General features: G+C 43.4%; 1 protein-coding gene across 1 annotated transcript in view; it reads left to right on the plus strand.

Moving 5' to 3' along the window:
* The window catches only part of LOXL4 (lysyl oxidase like 4), a 151468-nt gene that overhangs the window by 37962 nt on the left and 99684 nt on the right, over nucleotides 1-13822 (plus strand). Inside the window, exons 5-6 of the mRNA XM_063962301.1 lie at nucleotides 4708-4746; nucleotides 7975-8188. Coding sequence (XP_063818371.1) covers nucleotides 4708-4746; nucleotides 7975-8188 — 253 coding nt within the window. The remainder of the gene's footprint in view (nucleotides 1-4707; nucleotides 4747-7974; nucleotides 8189-13822) is intronic.

Consider the following 13822-nt stretch of genomic DNA (forward strand, 5'->3'; position numbering starts at 1 on the left):
GCACCGCAATGCGCAGGCGAGTCGCATGGGTACAAAGCGGATCGCCGCTCAGTGATGGGTTTGTGCGACGGATTCTTTCGCACGGGCGATCGCAAGGAGATTGACAGGAAGAAGGCGTTTGTGGGTGTCAACTGACCGTTTTCTGGGAGTGGTTGGAAAAACGCAGGCGTGTCCATGTGTTTGCAGGGAGGGTTCCTGACGTCAATTCCGGTCCCGGACAGGCTGATGTGATCGCAGCGGCTGAGTAAGTCCTGGGCTGCGCAGAGACTGCACAAGATCTGTTTGTACAGCTCTGCTACACATGCGATCGCACACTTGCACAGCTAAAATACACTCCCCCCGTAGGTGGTGACTATCTGATCGCAGCAGTATATATAATTAGGGTGCATGTTCCCCAAATGCTGATTCACAACCTCACATTTTACATTGTTTAATTCATACATTCTTCTCATAATTTCACTTAAGTTTATTCTGATCATGGATGTTTTAATCTTGTATTATTTTTCTGCTCCGTATTGGATGCAAAAAGTTGATTGCTGCAGCAACAAGTTTCTGTTTTATTTTACTTCTAAAACTAAGTTTTACTTTCAATTTTTTTTATTTATTTATTTCTATGTGCAGATCATGGGGAGCAGTTTTATTAATCCCCGGCTTCGGTGTCTGTCAGGAACCTATTGTTCCGAAACAATTTAACATTTAACATGCTCATCTTTGAAAGTAAATTAAATATCAAAAGTCTTAAATATTAATACACATTTAATTAAAAGTTTGGGGACAAGAAAATGTGTATAGTTGTCTTTAATTAACAGGATGGTTTCCTACGCTATGCGAATGTTCTAGATCTGGTTATGCCGCATGAATGATGCATCTCTGTGTTTGCAGCAGCACTTCCACCCCCAAGAAGTGTTGACATGATGCGACAACAATTAACAATCTTGTTCGCCTTAGAAAACACGCACATTACAAATATACAGAAGCTCCAACATTACCAAAGGCAATTAAAAAAAAAAAAAATTGGGGAAATGTTTAACTTAGAATCCATAACACTCAGCAAGTTCCACATTATTTCATCTTCTTGGATAGAACATTTCAAACTTGCAGTAATAAAGAAAACTAAAATGAAACCTCAAATATAGGGGGAGCTTTAGCAAAGCAAGGAGAGAGATAAAGTAAAGAAAAGAGACAAAGTAAGTACCAACCAGTCAGCTCCTAACTGTTGTCTTACAGGCCGTGTTTGAAAAATGACAGGAGCTGATTGGTTGGTACTCTCTCCACTTTATCTCTCTCCAAGATTTGATAAATCTCCCCCCATAATATCAAAATTCAAATGGCACTTAACGAGTTTATTCGCTGCACCCAACTTTAATCCCAATATTTTATCCCTCTCTCTTCCCTTTCTAACACTTTTTCATTTTGTCTATATTGTTTTTTAAAATTATACATTCAAATTTGCATTTTAGGGGGTATCCAATTTGCCGAGATAACGCAATCCATGATTACGGCTAATAATTTTGCACCTATCTTCTGAAAAATCGGGTTATTGCAATCTGCATGCTCCCATTTATCATACCTATCCTATTCCAAAACCGGAATCTAACGATAATTCTAGCTGGCAAAAAGCTGAGTTAAGTATAGTAGAAAATATATGGCTGTACCTCCAAAAAATTCAAACTAACATAGGAAAACATTATAGAAGGCTATTAGTGGCCATAATAAAAAATATTTGGTGTCATTAAATTGGGTCAAGTGGCTGTTACATGCATTTTTTTAATAAATGTGGAAAAATTATATTTTTTCAGCAAAATAAGTACTCTCATTACAGTTGGCGTATATAAAAATGGGTATAAGTGTATATTTGAGTAATTAAAAAAAAAAGACTGATTACTCCCACCTGCACGTCTAAAAACACTTGTCCCACTCATTAAGCACCCCAATATGCCTGCCCCTTACCTTGTACCCCAATTTCCATCACTTTGCATTTTTTGTCCCAAACAATTACGTAATTATTGGCTAATTAAAAATAATTAAAAACTTCTAAGTGCCTATTTAGTCAGTCGGGGGGGGGGGGGGGGGGTTGGGGGGGGGGGGGTGTCCCAGGGGTTCAGAACAAAATCCAGACATTTTTAGCTTCAAATAGGGATTTTGCAGAAATTATCCCCTGCCCAGAGCTGGTGAAGAGAAATCCGTGATAAACCCTATGGAGACTTATTGCCGATAACTTATTGCCGCTAATAGGATACCGAATTATCGCATTGCGATAATTTATTGCGATAATGTGGCTAATTGGATACCCTAAGTGTTTTATTTGTTTTTATTTAATTTAAGTTATTTTATTAATTTAGCATATGTTTAAAACAAAATTGCTATGTAATTCTGAAAAAATGTTAATTAAAAATTTATTTTAACAAAGATGATACCACAAGCGATTACACTAAGTCATGTTTTCAAAGAAAGGCATTTGAGGTCAGTGAACCGACAGCACGGGACATTAAAGAGCAGAAATGCTTTTCTTAGTGGTTTTGTAAAGTAAAACGCGTCAGTAAAAACGTGTTTCATCGTTTTTAGCCAGTATATGAGAACAAGTTAAACTATGAAAGCCCTATTAAGAAGTGGGATAGAATGTGTCTCAGTTGGTAGTTAGAAATCTGTTAATGAAATATTATTACCACAGCTTGGCTGACTGTTAGCAGAAATGAATGGATCTTATGTAGAAACAATCTTCTTTTCTTTTTTCTTTTTTTTGTGGTTGTTTCCATTCTCTTGCAATGATCCTTTTCTTTCTGCTTCATAAAACAGCTGAAACCGGTCTCTAAGCTTCTTTTAATGGAACAATAAAACCTACGTATATTTTCTTCCACTTTGATGTATACTGATATTCCTTGGTCTGCAGTTTGCTGGAGCTGTGGAATTATAGTTCTACAGCTTCTATTTCATAGAGCGGCATCTTAAGCTACAGTACATTCAGCCATAGTCACTGGGATGACAGTGAATGTCAGTTTGAAGCTTGCAATCTGGTGTGGAGAAAACCAAGGTGGCTTATTTTCTAGTATATAACGTATCAATGATCAGCTTTGTTTTCTAGACAGGGAGAAGTGATGCAACCAGTCACTCTTTACCTGCTTTGAAGCTATAAGTCACGGCAAGCCCTGTCTGTGGAGAACTAGAGCTTTATACAGAGTACACTGAATTACGCAAATCCTATATGGATCTTTAATGTAAAAAAAAAATATATATATATATATATATTTTTTTGATAAAATTTGCCTTGAAACATTTTTATTATGCCAATATATGGGGAGTGGGGGGAGGGGCTGTACTGCACACCCTAATTCAAGGGGTGCTACCATGCTGAGGCTTGTAGTTCCTCACAGATAAAAAAAATGCTATTTGTCATTTGAGGGGACTCAAAGCAGTGCTTACACTATAGTGCACACTCTATATTGTAAGCACTGCTAATCAGAATAATTATAATAAACTCTGCAATCTAACATATAGGAAAAATGAGGAGTTTAGCATAATTTTGGACAAAAATATGGGTCCACCAACCACAACCAAGTGACCTCATCTGGTGGGTCCCTAAATTCCTAATATTTAAGGCCAGAGCATGGTACCACCAGGCCAGCACAGGCCAATCGCCCCAAGTGTTCAAAATAGTGAGAGATCGTAGTTAACACTTAATTTAGCACTTTCTAGCACATAAATTGTGTTTTTATTTTTACCAATGTAACGCCCTACTTATTAACTATCACCATTGTAATACCCTCAACACATAGCTGCTGCTTCTTACTAATGTAACACCCTTAAAACTTTAACTACTATCTCTCACTGGTTTGATGTCTGAGGCACTTGGCCTGTGCTGGCCTGGGAGGGGGGGTCCCATGCTCTGGACTTGAATCTTAGGAATGCAGGCACGCACCAGATAAGGTCACCTTGTTATAATTGGTGGGCCCATATCTTTGGCCAAAAGTATGCTGAGCACCTCTGTTTTGCTCTATGTTAGATTGCAGAGTTGATTATAATAATTTTGTTTAGCAGTGTTTAGTACATAGAGTGTGTACCAGCATTTCTCTTTTAATATGCCATCTTGTAGGGTATTAGTGGGCCTGATTCAGAAATGCATGCAATGCCAATGTTCACATAGCTGAGTGATATTTTGCAACTGCGCATGAGTGAAAACCCCTTAAAATTCACAATACACATGGTGGTGTGCCTCAAAATGCACAAAACTTATTCCGGCACATGCACTAAGAACTGTTAAGGCAATATATAGGATGAAACTATGTTGTGAATGGGAGGTGGGTAGCAATGCGCACAAAAATGGTCCAACTCATTGGTGTGCTACGGAAGTGTCACGGGTGTGCCACTGAAAGTGTGTGCTCACAGAGACACTCTGCCGCTCACATACAGTAGTAGGGGGCCAAGCTCAGACAGAGAAGTGGCATCTGGTGCAGGTTACCATGGTGCCACCGATGTTGTGGCTTTATGCTCCAGACGGCAAGTGCAGGTCTCAGTCCGTGCACACTTTGACACGGAGTGAAGGGCTTCATAGCCGCATTAGAATAAAGCTGCAAACACACCTGCAGCACAATTTGCAGATACGGCTGCCCAGCTGCTTTCATCTCTGCATCTAGCCTATTGTGTGATAAACGCTGCATTGCTGTGCACTGACCCAGACACATTCTGATATATCATTTACTTCTGTTACAGAAAACTTTGGAATATGAAGATAAAAGTACCAAAATCTAGGTAAGTGTATAATGTTCTGTTACATATTACTGCATTATGAGGTGGATTGGTATAAATAAAAAAAAGCAGAATGCAGCATATCTTTAGTCATAGCTGTATCATTTTAAAATATATCATTAAGACATACCCTAGTAGTAATACATTACTAGTGCACCCTATTACAGTGTCAGCCCAACTGGGCAACAACCTGTGCTGCATGATTGAACCAGGGGGTGCCAAAATGACGTCCAGCTAACTAATGTACTAAATACGAGAATGTTCTTATGTTCCACAGTTAATTGGCACATTCTAGTATCTATATAATAATTTGCTAAGGTCTGTCCCATCTCCAACATGCAAGCTCAGTGGTCCAATGACTCCCACTGTGAGGTAGACGGTACAGACCTAGAGCCTCAGAAGAGAAGAACTTGGTTGGACACCAGGAACAGGGTAAATATGGGAGTGGAGTTGGGACGGAGCAGGGGCGGAATGATGGACAAGATGATGCGAGGGAGGGGGTGAGATGGAGCGAAGGGAGGAGTAGCAGTCAGAGCGCAGGAGGCGTACCAGTGGAAAGAGAGGGGAGGGGTGCACGGTTGGACGGAGCAGGAGGCGGACCAGTGGAAAGAGAGGGGAGGGGTGCACGGTTGGACAGAGCGGGAGGCGGGTCCCTTTACTAGTGTATATATAACTATGTTTGAACACAAGCTTAAAGTTGGCTCTTCCCATTTGGTGACATCAGTTGCACATGGTTGCTTAGGGTGTAAGAACTGCTTGGACTCTTCAGGCTCTGATCCTAGTTCCGTGTTTAAATTTTAAGTTTTAAACATTCAGTAAACACTTACATTTTTCTAACCATTTTACTCCATGTAACCATTGGTGATGTTCTCTTGTGTCTTTGTGATAAGATGAAATAACATCCATGTATGGAATAATAAATCCCAGTGTTCAAGGTTTTCAGTTCTAGAGAAGGCAATCAGTATATACAATTACATGTGGTTTATTATCCGAATAAAATACATTTACAGAATTAAAGAAATACATTTTATACATATACTGTATATGATCATATTGTGTAATAGAGCTATTAAACATTTCAAAAAAATGTTATGGCCCACATTATCATCTCGCATCTTTTAGGTGAGGCCTCATTAAGCCAGCTGGGTCCTAATAAAGTGTCTTCAAACAGCATAGACACCCAGGAAAGCCTTGTCACATGGACCTGTCCACCATAGTTGCATAGATTTGCCAGTGGCATCAGCCCACATCAATCTCTGTTCAGTTAATGTCTTTATAGCCTACAGAGCGGCCGAGTGTCCCTGTATGGCCACAATTTTCTATTTGTGTCCAATGACCCAAACAGATCTGAATAGTGTGCACAAAGCGATGGATTCTGAGGAGGGAGCAAAGCATGGAAAGGTAAAAAAAGCAAATAACTGTGCACCTGGCAAAACATCTGCAAGTGGGGCAGATGTAACATGTACAGAGAGATTTAGTCTTGGGACGTGTATGTCCTAACTTGGGTTGGGTACAAAATCCCGGTAGTTGGGCTCCTGACAGTCAGAAGACCGACAGCGAAATCCTGATGGATTGTGGTATTTTCACCCTACTCCTACCCTTAATCCTAACCCTAACCTCCCCCTCCTGCAGCCTAACCCTAACTGCCCCCCCACTCACAGCCTAACCCTAACCTCCACCACCCCCACAGCCTAACCCTCCACCCACTGCCTAACCCTAATCCCAGCCCCAGTACTTACCTATGGGATCCGACGGGATTCTGACCGTCGGGATCCCACTGTTGGCCTTCTGACCGTCAGGATCCCGTCTGTCAGTATTTATTCCGCATCCCCTTAGCTCAAATCTAAATTGCAGTGCGGAAATAAAGCTGCCAGTAAGACTTGTGCATACATACAGAATAGTAGGCAGAGACAAGGACACATTCCAGGTATACAATTAGAGGAGCAAATAGCAAGAAGAGTTAGATACAATCCAAATTCAAGGCAGGTGGCTAACTGAATTTTCAGGGTCCATACCATGGTCAGGGCTGGCGGCATACAAGGATAAGCAAAACAGATATCAGCATAAGTGGCAGACAGGTAATGGTCAGAACAAGATGGTCAGCCAGCATGAAAAGTCTAAGCGAGCAGGTCCAAACAACTAGCCATGTTCAAACTGTTACAGAGAACAATGCCTCAATGATCTAACCCTATAAAAAGCAAAGGACCAACCAGCCCTCACATCACGCCTGAGTACAGGGTCGGACTGGCCCACAGGGTAAACCACCAGTGCGCCCCACTGCCTGTGGGCCCTCCTCCTCCTCTAGGGATCAGGTTCCAGACTTTATCCAGGTGCACTTGAATTATGAATTATACATATGTTACATTATACTTCACAAGAATTTGTTTTTTTATAGATTTACCAAGGTGCACAGAACGTGTACTCTGTAATGGTTAGCCAAACCTCTGTGGTGGCCGGCCATGCTCCCACTGGAGCCTGGCCACACGCTTAAGCATGGGCCCCTACAACAGCGTCCCCCAGGTGGGCCCTTCATGCCCCAGTCCGACACTGCCCGAGTAACAGAAAAGTTAAGATATGTCACAACAACCAGTGAAAACAGTAGTAACACTTTAATCTGCACCCGCAGGCATACAGCTTGTTCCTAGGGAGAGCCGATAATAACCGTTGCCACCCACAAACTTTTCAATATAACTCAATTTTCTTTGTTTCTTGAAGTTTTTATTCTTATGATAATAAGCCAGCTGTAAAATGTAATACTTCTGTCTCTGATTGTTGAATGTAAAGGACTAAAAACCCTTTAAGGAGCCTTGAACTTGTGGAATTATTGTTTCATATAGTTTACATTAGATCTGGCTTGCAGCGCTTACCGTATGGATTTACAAAAGCATTCAAGGTTTTTTTTAAAGCTGTATTAGTTTGTGATTGTTGAATGTGACATACTGAAACCATTTGAAAGAACCTTGAAAAGTTATTACTCATTTCTATTACAGGCTGCCTGCGTGATATTGGTACACTGTAACAAAGCAAGTAAACATAGCAAGTGCTAATAGATACATTTGTTTTCTTTCAGCATAATGTACCTTTTAACTTAAAGTATATTTACACAGAATGAGATGTTTAATTATATTTCTCTATGACGTGTGCTCCTTACAATTTGCTTTATTAGGTTTTTGTTTTTATTCTTTTGAGAAAGTGCAATATAGTGTACCATATGCCCTGTCTATCTCCCAGGTTAAAAATGCTGAGTCAGAAGAAAATGTTCTGGATCCACAAAGTCAGCTGCTCAGGAACTGAACCCCATCTCGCTAACTGCAATGTGCAGGTTTCACCCAAAAAGTTTAAACCAGCTTGCAGGAATGGGATGCACGCTATAGTGAAATGCGTCGCTGGGCCCAGCTTAGGCAATGGAAACAACAATAACTACAAGAAGGCATTTAGGGCTATGGTAAGAGAGTTTGATGATAAATTAAGTAATTTGAGATACTTTCAAACTAATTGTAAACTAGGATAATGAAGCAATGTTGTCATTACATGTTAAAATGTAACAATATTGTATAGAAACGTCCTATGTGCACCCTTCTTTTTTTTTTTTTTTACTAATCGGAAGCTATTGGTCACTCATGTCATCGTTGTCATACTCAAATGTTTCTCTGTTTTGGGTTGGGTATGTCAGACCGGTGGTCAGGACACCGCCAGTCACAATACCGATGGCAGAATCCCGGCTGTTGGATGGCTGGTGTGGGCGGGGTGAGCGCAACTGGGGCGCTTGCCAGAGGTTCTATTCCCACTCCCTGGGTGTTGTGGATACCCACAAGTGGGAAAAGTCCCTGTTGGTTGTATGCCGACCGGCGGTATTTTCATATGCCGGGATCCCAGCGTTGGTATTGTGTCTGGCGGTCTCCTGACCGCCGGTCGCATAAACGCATCCCCTATTTACGCCTTTCCCATGCTCTAGGCACCCTAACAATATTACCCCATGTGCAAGGCTGATCAGGCAAGATTCTTAGGTGGCACTTTTGTTCTAACAGCTGTTGGTTCAGAATGGAACGACAGCCCACTCACAGCACTTGGTGTGAAGGTGGCACTCAGTGTTCAACAGGGCTCATTTACTGCATTGTTCTGTAGGGTTACCCAACCATGCACACTTAACCTAGAGTCTATTAGGAAGTTTGGCTTAACTCTAGCAATACGAGCAAGGCGTTACCTATACTTTTCCTATGGACGGTAGTGGGTACTGGTGAAGCCTCTTTGACATGTCCCTGGAAGGGTGAGTATTGATGAATACCGGCAGCAGCTGAGCACGTACAGTATCGATACTAATATATACAGCAATTAGTGAGGCTTCAGTAGGTGAAGTAACCATGCCTAGTTAGCATAATGTTTGGCCAAAAACTATGGGCCCACCACACAATGACCAGGTGACCTCATCTGGTGAGTCCCTACACTAAGGTTCAAGTATAGGGCACGGGACCCCCAAGTCAGCACAGGTCAACCACCCCAACGCTAGTGAGAGATTAAAGTTAGTAAGTGTTAATAATTAAGAAGCATAAGCTATGTGTTAAGAGTGTTACATAGGTGAGAGGTAATAATTAGAATGTTAAAAGGTGTTACATTGGAAGAAAAATAATTAGGTTCAAAAAATTAAACCAACTAAATGAATCATTGCAATGTCATGTCCCAAATTAGCCAGGCCACACCAACCCTAGGGACCCCACCCCCCAAACTTATCCTTAAAACTGACAAATTGCAAAAATGTATTCAGGACTTATAATCATAGTGCCTTTCCCTATATGCAGACTGTAAATGGCAGAGATCCATGCTAATTAAAACACCCTGTGTAGGTGGAAGGGGTGCTAAGCCAAGCTGAAGGAGTCTCCACCTTCAAGTGTACACATATACACAATATAGAATATATGTGTACATCTGCATTTTCTTATTTTCTATGTGGAACTACAAGTATCAGCATGATAACACCTCTCATTATGTTTGAAATTATGATGTGCAGTACAAGGCACCCCCCCCATGTCGTTTTATGAACTGCAACACTCGCTCGCTGCTGATCTAGCTGCTGAAACCAAATGTACATTATTACAGAAAAGCAGGGTTAGACTGGCCCACAGAGACACAGGGAATAGCCCCGGTTTGGCCCCACTGCCTCAGGGCACAACTCATAGGTGTGTACCTAGGGTTCCAAGCGCCCCAGGCAAAGTACAAACAGCCCTCCCGCGTAAAAAGTGGCATGGACTCATGGGGAAGAGGCGTGGCCACACAATATTACCCCAATTCAAATTATGCCACATAATAGTGTCTCTTACTCACCTTACACCACATAGTAGTGTCCCTTATTCACATTACACCACATAGTAATGCCTTTTATTCACGTTCTGCCACACAGTAGTACCCATTATACCACACACTAGAGCCCCTTATTCACATTTTGCTACACAGTAGTATGCCTAATACCTATTATGCCACACAATAGTGCCCCTTTACACATCATGCCACAGAGTAGTAGTGCCCTTACACATTATAAAATATATCTTATGTGAACCATCCAGGATCAGTGTTTCACAATTATATCCTGGTGTATAAGCAATCTCATTCCCAATTAGTCTCATATACAACGTGGAAAAATACAAGACAAATGTCTGCAATGTGAACTTAGACCCACAAAACATGATTATAGTGATAAAAAGGTACTGGGAATGAAAACAATTTCAGGATCCACTTATTGTCCAAAAATAAAAAAACAACATTTGTTTTTGATAAAATACAATCCACGATCATGACATTAAAAAGTCTTATAACAGGGAGACCTGAGTTTCACTCTAGGTAGGTACAGTAATAAGCACACAGAGCACTTCAGTGCAGAATATGCCCATCAGATCTATGGAAGCCTATGTAAAAAAGCCAGTAAATGTGTAGCCTGGGCTCTCAGACGCCCTGACCCCCACTCTTCCCTGAGTGCTGGCCCCTTACCGGTATCAGGGAATGTGGATTTGCTGTTTGGACACGGGACCTAGGTGTTATCACTACCGCTGGTCTTCCTATCAGGCAACGCTTCCATACCCTCCAACTGTACCTTTTTGGCAGGTACAGTACCTTTTTTTTTTATGGTCTGTACCGATTTTTGGCTCTCCAAACTTCCGTTGAAAGTATAGGAAAAGGAGCGTGACCACGCCCCCTTTACCCATGGCCACGCCCCCTTTTCTGATTTGTACCGATTTTTATGTGTAAAATGTTGGAGGGTATGAGCTTCCTCCTCGTCGTGCTCTGGCCGAGGGCTCGCTGAAAGCTGCTGAGACCCTGTGCCTCCCCCTTAATCTGGCTCTTATTCTACCCCCTGTCTGTGGGTGACACTGCCCCTCCCCCACCATGGTTGGCGCGCCTGGCCAAGGGGTAGATACGCCACTGCCAACCTGTTTTCTCTAGGGGTCAGGTTCCAGGGGATCCGGTCACATGGTTGACAGTCACCATGTCAAATGTAACATAATTAGAATGCCAACGGTTAGAATTAGGTGCTACTGGGGGGGTTAGGGGTAAAAACACTCACCCAAACCACAATTCTGTCATAAGTCTCCGCCAGAGCCTGGTCACATGGCCGCTGGGACCTGAAAGACGATGCAGGAGATGCTGCTGGGACCAAATAAGTGACCGCTGGGCCTCAAGGGAGGCAGATTGACCTTTTATAAATTCAACATGTCATTTGTGTAGACATGATGAATGACCTGATTCATGATGACATGAGAAATGTTGACCTAACATACCACAACCGGTTCAAATGATATATTATACCTCTATGAGAGGGTCAGAGCAGAATCACTGATGAACATGGCTTACATGGTCCACTTTGAAACCACACCAAGATTCACTCTCCTGTCAATCAAAATGGGTGGTCACACAACACAACCCTGCTCCCTCCTGTGGTTGTCTGTGGGCTGTAATGTAATGAACACAAAGATGTCCCCTGCCAGCATCTCTGATCTGCTGCCTGCGACTGCAGACGCAGCATCAGATCATCATCGTGACCATCAGTCGCAGCATCGGACCTCTAGGTAACTCTCCGGTTAATATGAATGTCCGTCAAAACAAACTGCGGCTACCACGGCGCTGCAACCGTAGGTGCCGCGCCATCACCAGATATGTGCAGCCACAATTGGGCAATGTTTTCAGGACTGTGCCTGCGCCTGGTACATTATCATGCATGCACTATTAGTATTTACTAAATATATTTATAAAGGGGCCTAGACCATGCACTCGCTAATGGTTGGTTAAGCCTCTGTGTTGGCTGGCCACACCCCCTCTGGTGGCTGACCACACCCCTTAAGCATGGGGCCTTATCACTGTACTATTCCGACACTGCAGATATGCGAACCCTGGCACTCCAGCAGATTCATCTGCCTTGAATTAACTGTGAATTGTTTATTCCAGTGGTTCTCAAACTGTGTGCCGTACAGTAGCAGATCTTGCTACGGGCAAGCAGGATTTTTGCCCGAGGTGCCGCCTTCCGGAGGGTGCCGCCGCCGTGGCAAGATCCGCTACTGGTGCCGCTCGGTGCTGTGTAGATGCCCGGTGCTGTGTGGTGCGCGAGGAAGTCATTGCGCACCCGCACTGCATTGTGGGAGCAGCACATAGACGCTAGAGGTTATAATTGACCTCTAGTGTCTATGCGGTGCTATGGGAGAGACGTCATGACGTCTCTCCCATAGATCCGAGGAGCAGCGCTAGCAGTCGGAGACGGAGGGCAGCAGCGGTCGGGAAGCAGGAGCGGGGAATATAAGTATTAATTTATTTTCTTTTTTTTGTAAGCGGCGCAACTAGGGGGCACAACTCTACAGGGGGCACAGTACTGGGGCCACAACTCTACATGGCGCACAACTCTACAGGGAGCACAGTACTGGGGGCACAACTCTACATGGGGCACAACTCTACAGGGAGCACAGTACTGGGGGCAATACTACTGGGGGCACAACTCTACAGGGGGCACAGTACTGGGGGCACAACTCTACATGGGGCACAACTCTACAGGGAGCACAGTACTGGGGGCAATACTACTGGTGGCACAACTCTACAGGGGGCACAGTACTGGGGGGCAATACTACTGTGGGCACAGCTACAGGGGGCACAGTGCTGGGGCACAACTACTGAGGGCACAGCTACAGGGGGCATAACTGACCACGCCCCTTCTCCATGAAGCCACGCCCCAGGTGCCACAAGGTCTAGATCCGGCCCTGGTGCCGTAGCACCCTGGGTACCTCGGGACACTTGCAGGGGTGCCTTGGATTGGTGGTCCAGAACCAATTCAATTATTTATGGTCAATGTAATAGACAAAACCAGTGCTGGTGGCTGCCAGTCATAAAATATGTGGCCAAACAGAAGCAAATCTTGTCTCTCACCACACAACTGACCCTAAGGATGACATATAAACACAATTTACTCAATAAGAAACTTTTGGCCTTTGGGTGCCGTGAAAAACATCTGATACTCTAGGGCACCGTGATTCAAAAAAGTTTGGGAACGACTGGTTTTATTCTATTGTTATATACAGCCCCAAGTGAAGATAACCAGCCATACAGTACATTAATATAACCAGCCATACAGTACATTAATATAACCAGCCATACAGTACATTAATATAACCAGCCATACAGTACATTAATATAACCAGCCATACAGTACATTAATATAACCGGCCATACAGTACATTAATATCAAATAATGTTTCAACCCTTGTAATCTGTCAGTGTTAATAAGGGGATCAGTACGAGATCCTGGCGGTTGGGATCCCAGCGGTCAGGAGACAAACGCCGGGAGCCCGACAGCCAGGATACCGGGGGCGAGCGCAGCATATCCCTTCGCCGGCTCGCTACGCTTCAGGCCCGGTGGTGGCGTGGATCACCACTCAAGAGGGGTAACCAGCCGGCGGTCAGGACTCCGACCGCCGGTATTTCAGCTGGTGTCGGAATTCTGGCGTCGGTACCCTGACCGCTGAGATCCCGACAGCCGGTCATTTGACTGCCTCTCTTAATAAGTGCTGATGTTTGTATTACAGTTTCTTTCTCACCAATGGTAAACAAT

Source organism: Pseudophryne corroboree, chromosome 3 (assembly GCF_028390025.1).
Source record: "Pseudophryne corroboree isolate aPseCor3 chromosome 3, aPseCor3.hap2, whole genome shotgun sequence".
NCBI classification, from domain to species: domain Eukaryota; kingdom Metazoa; phylum Chordata; class Amphibia; order Anura; family Myobatrachidae; genus Pseudophryne; species Pseudophryne corroboree.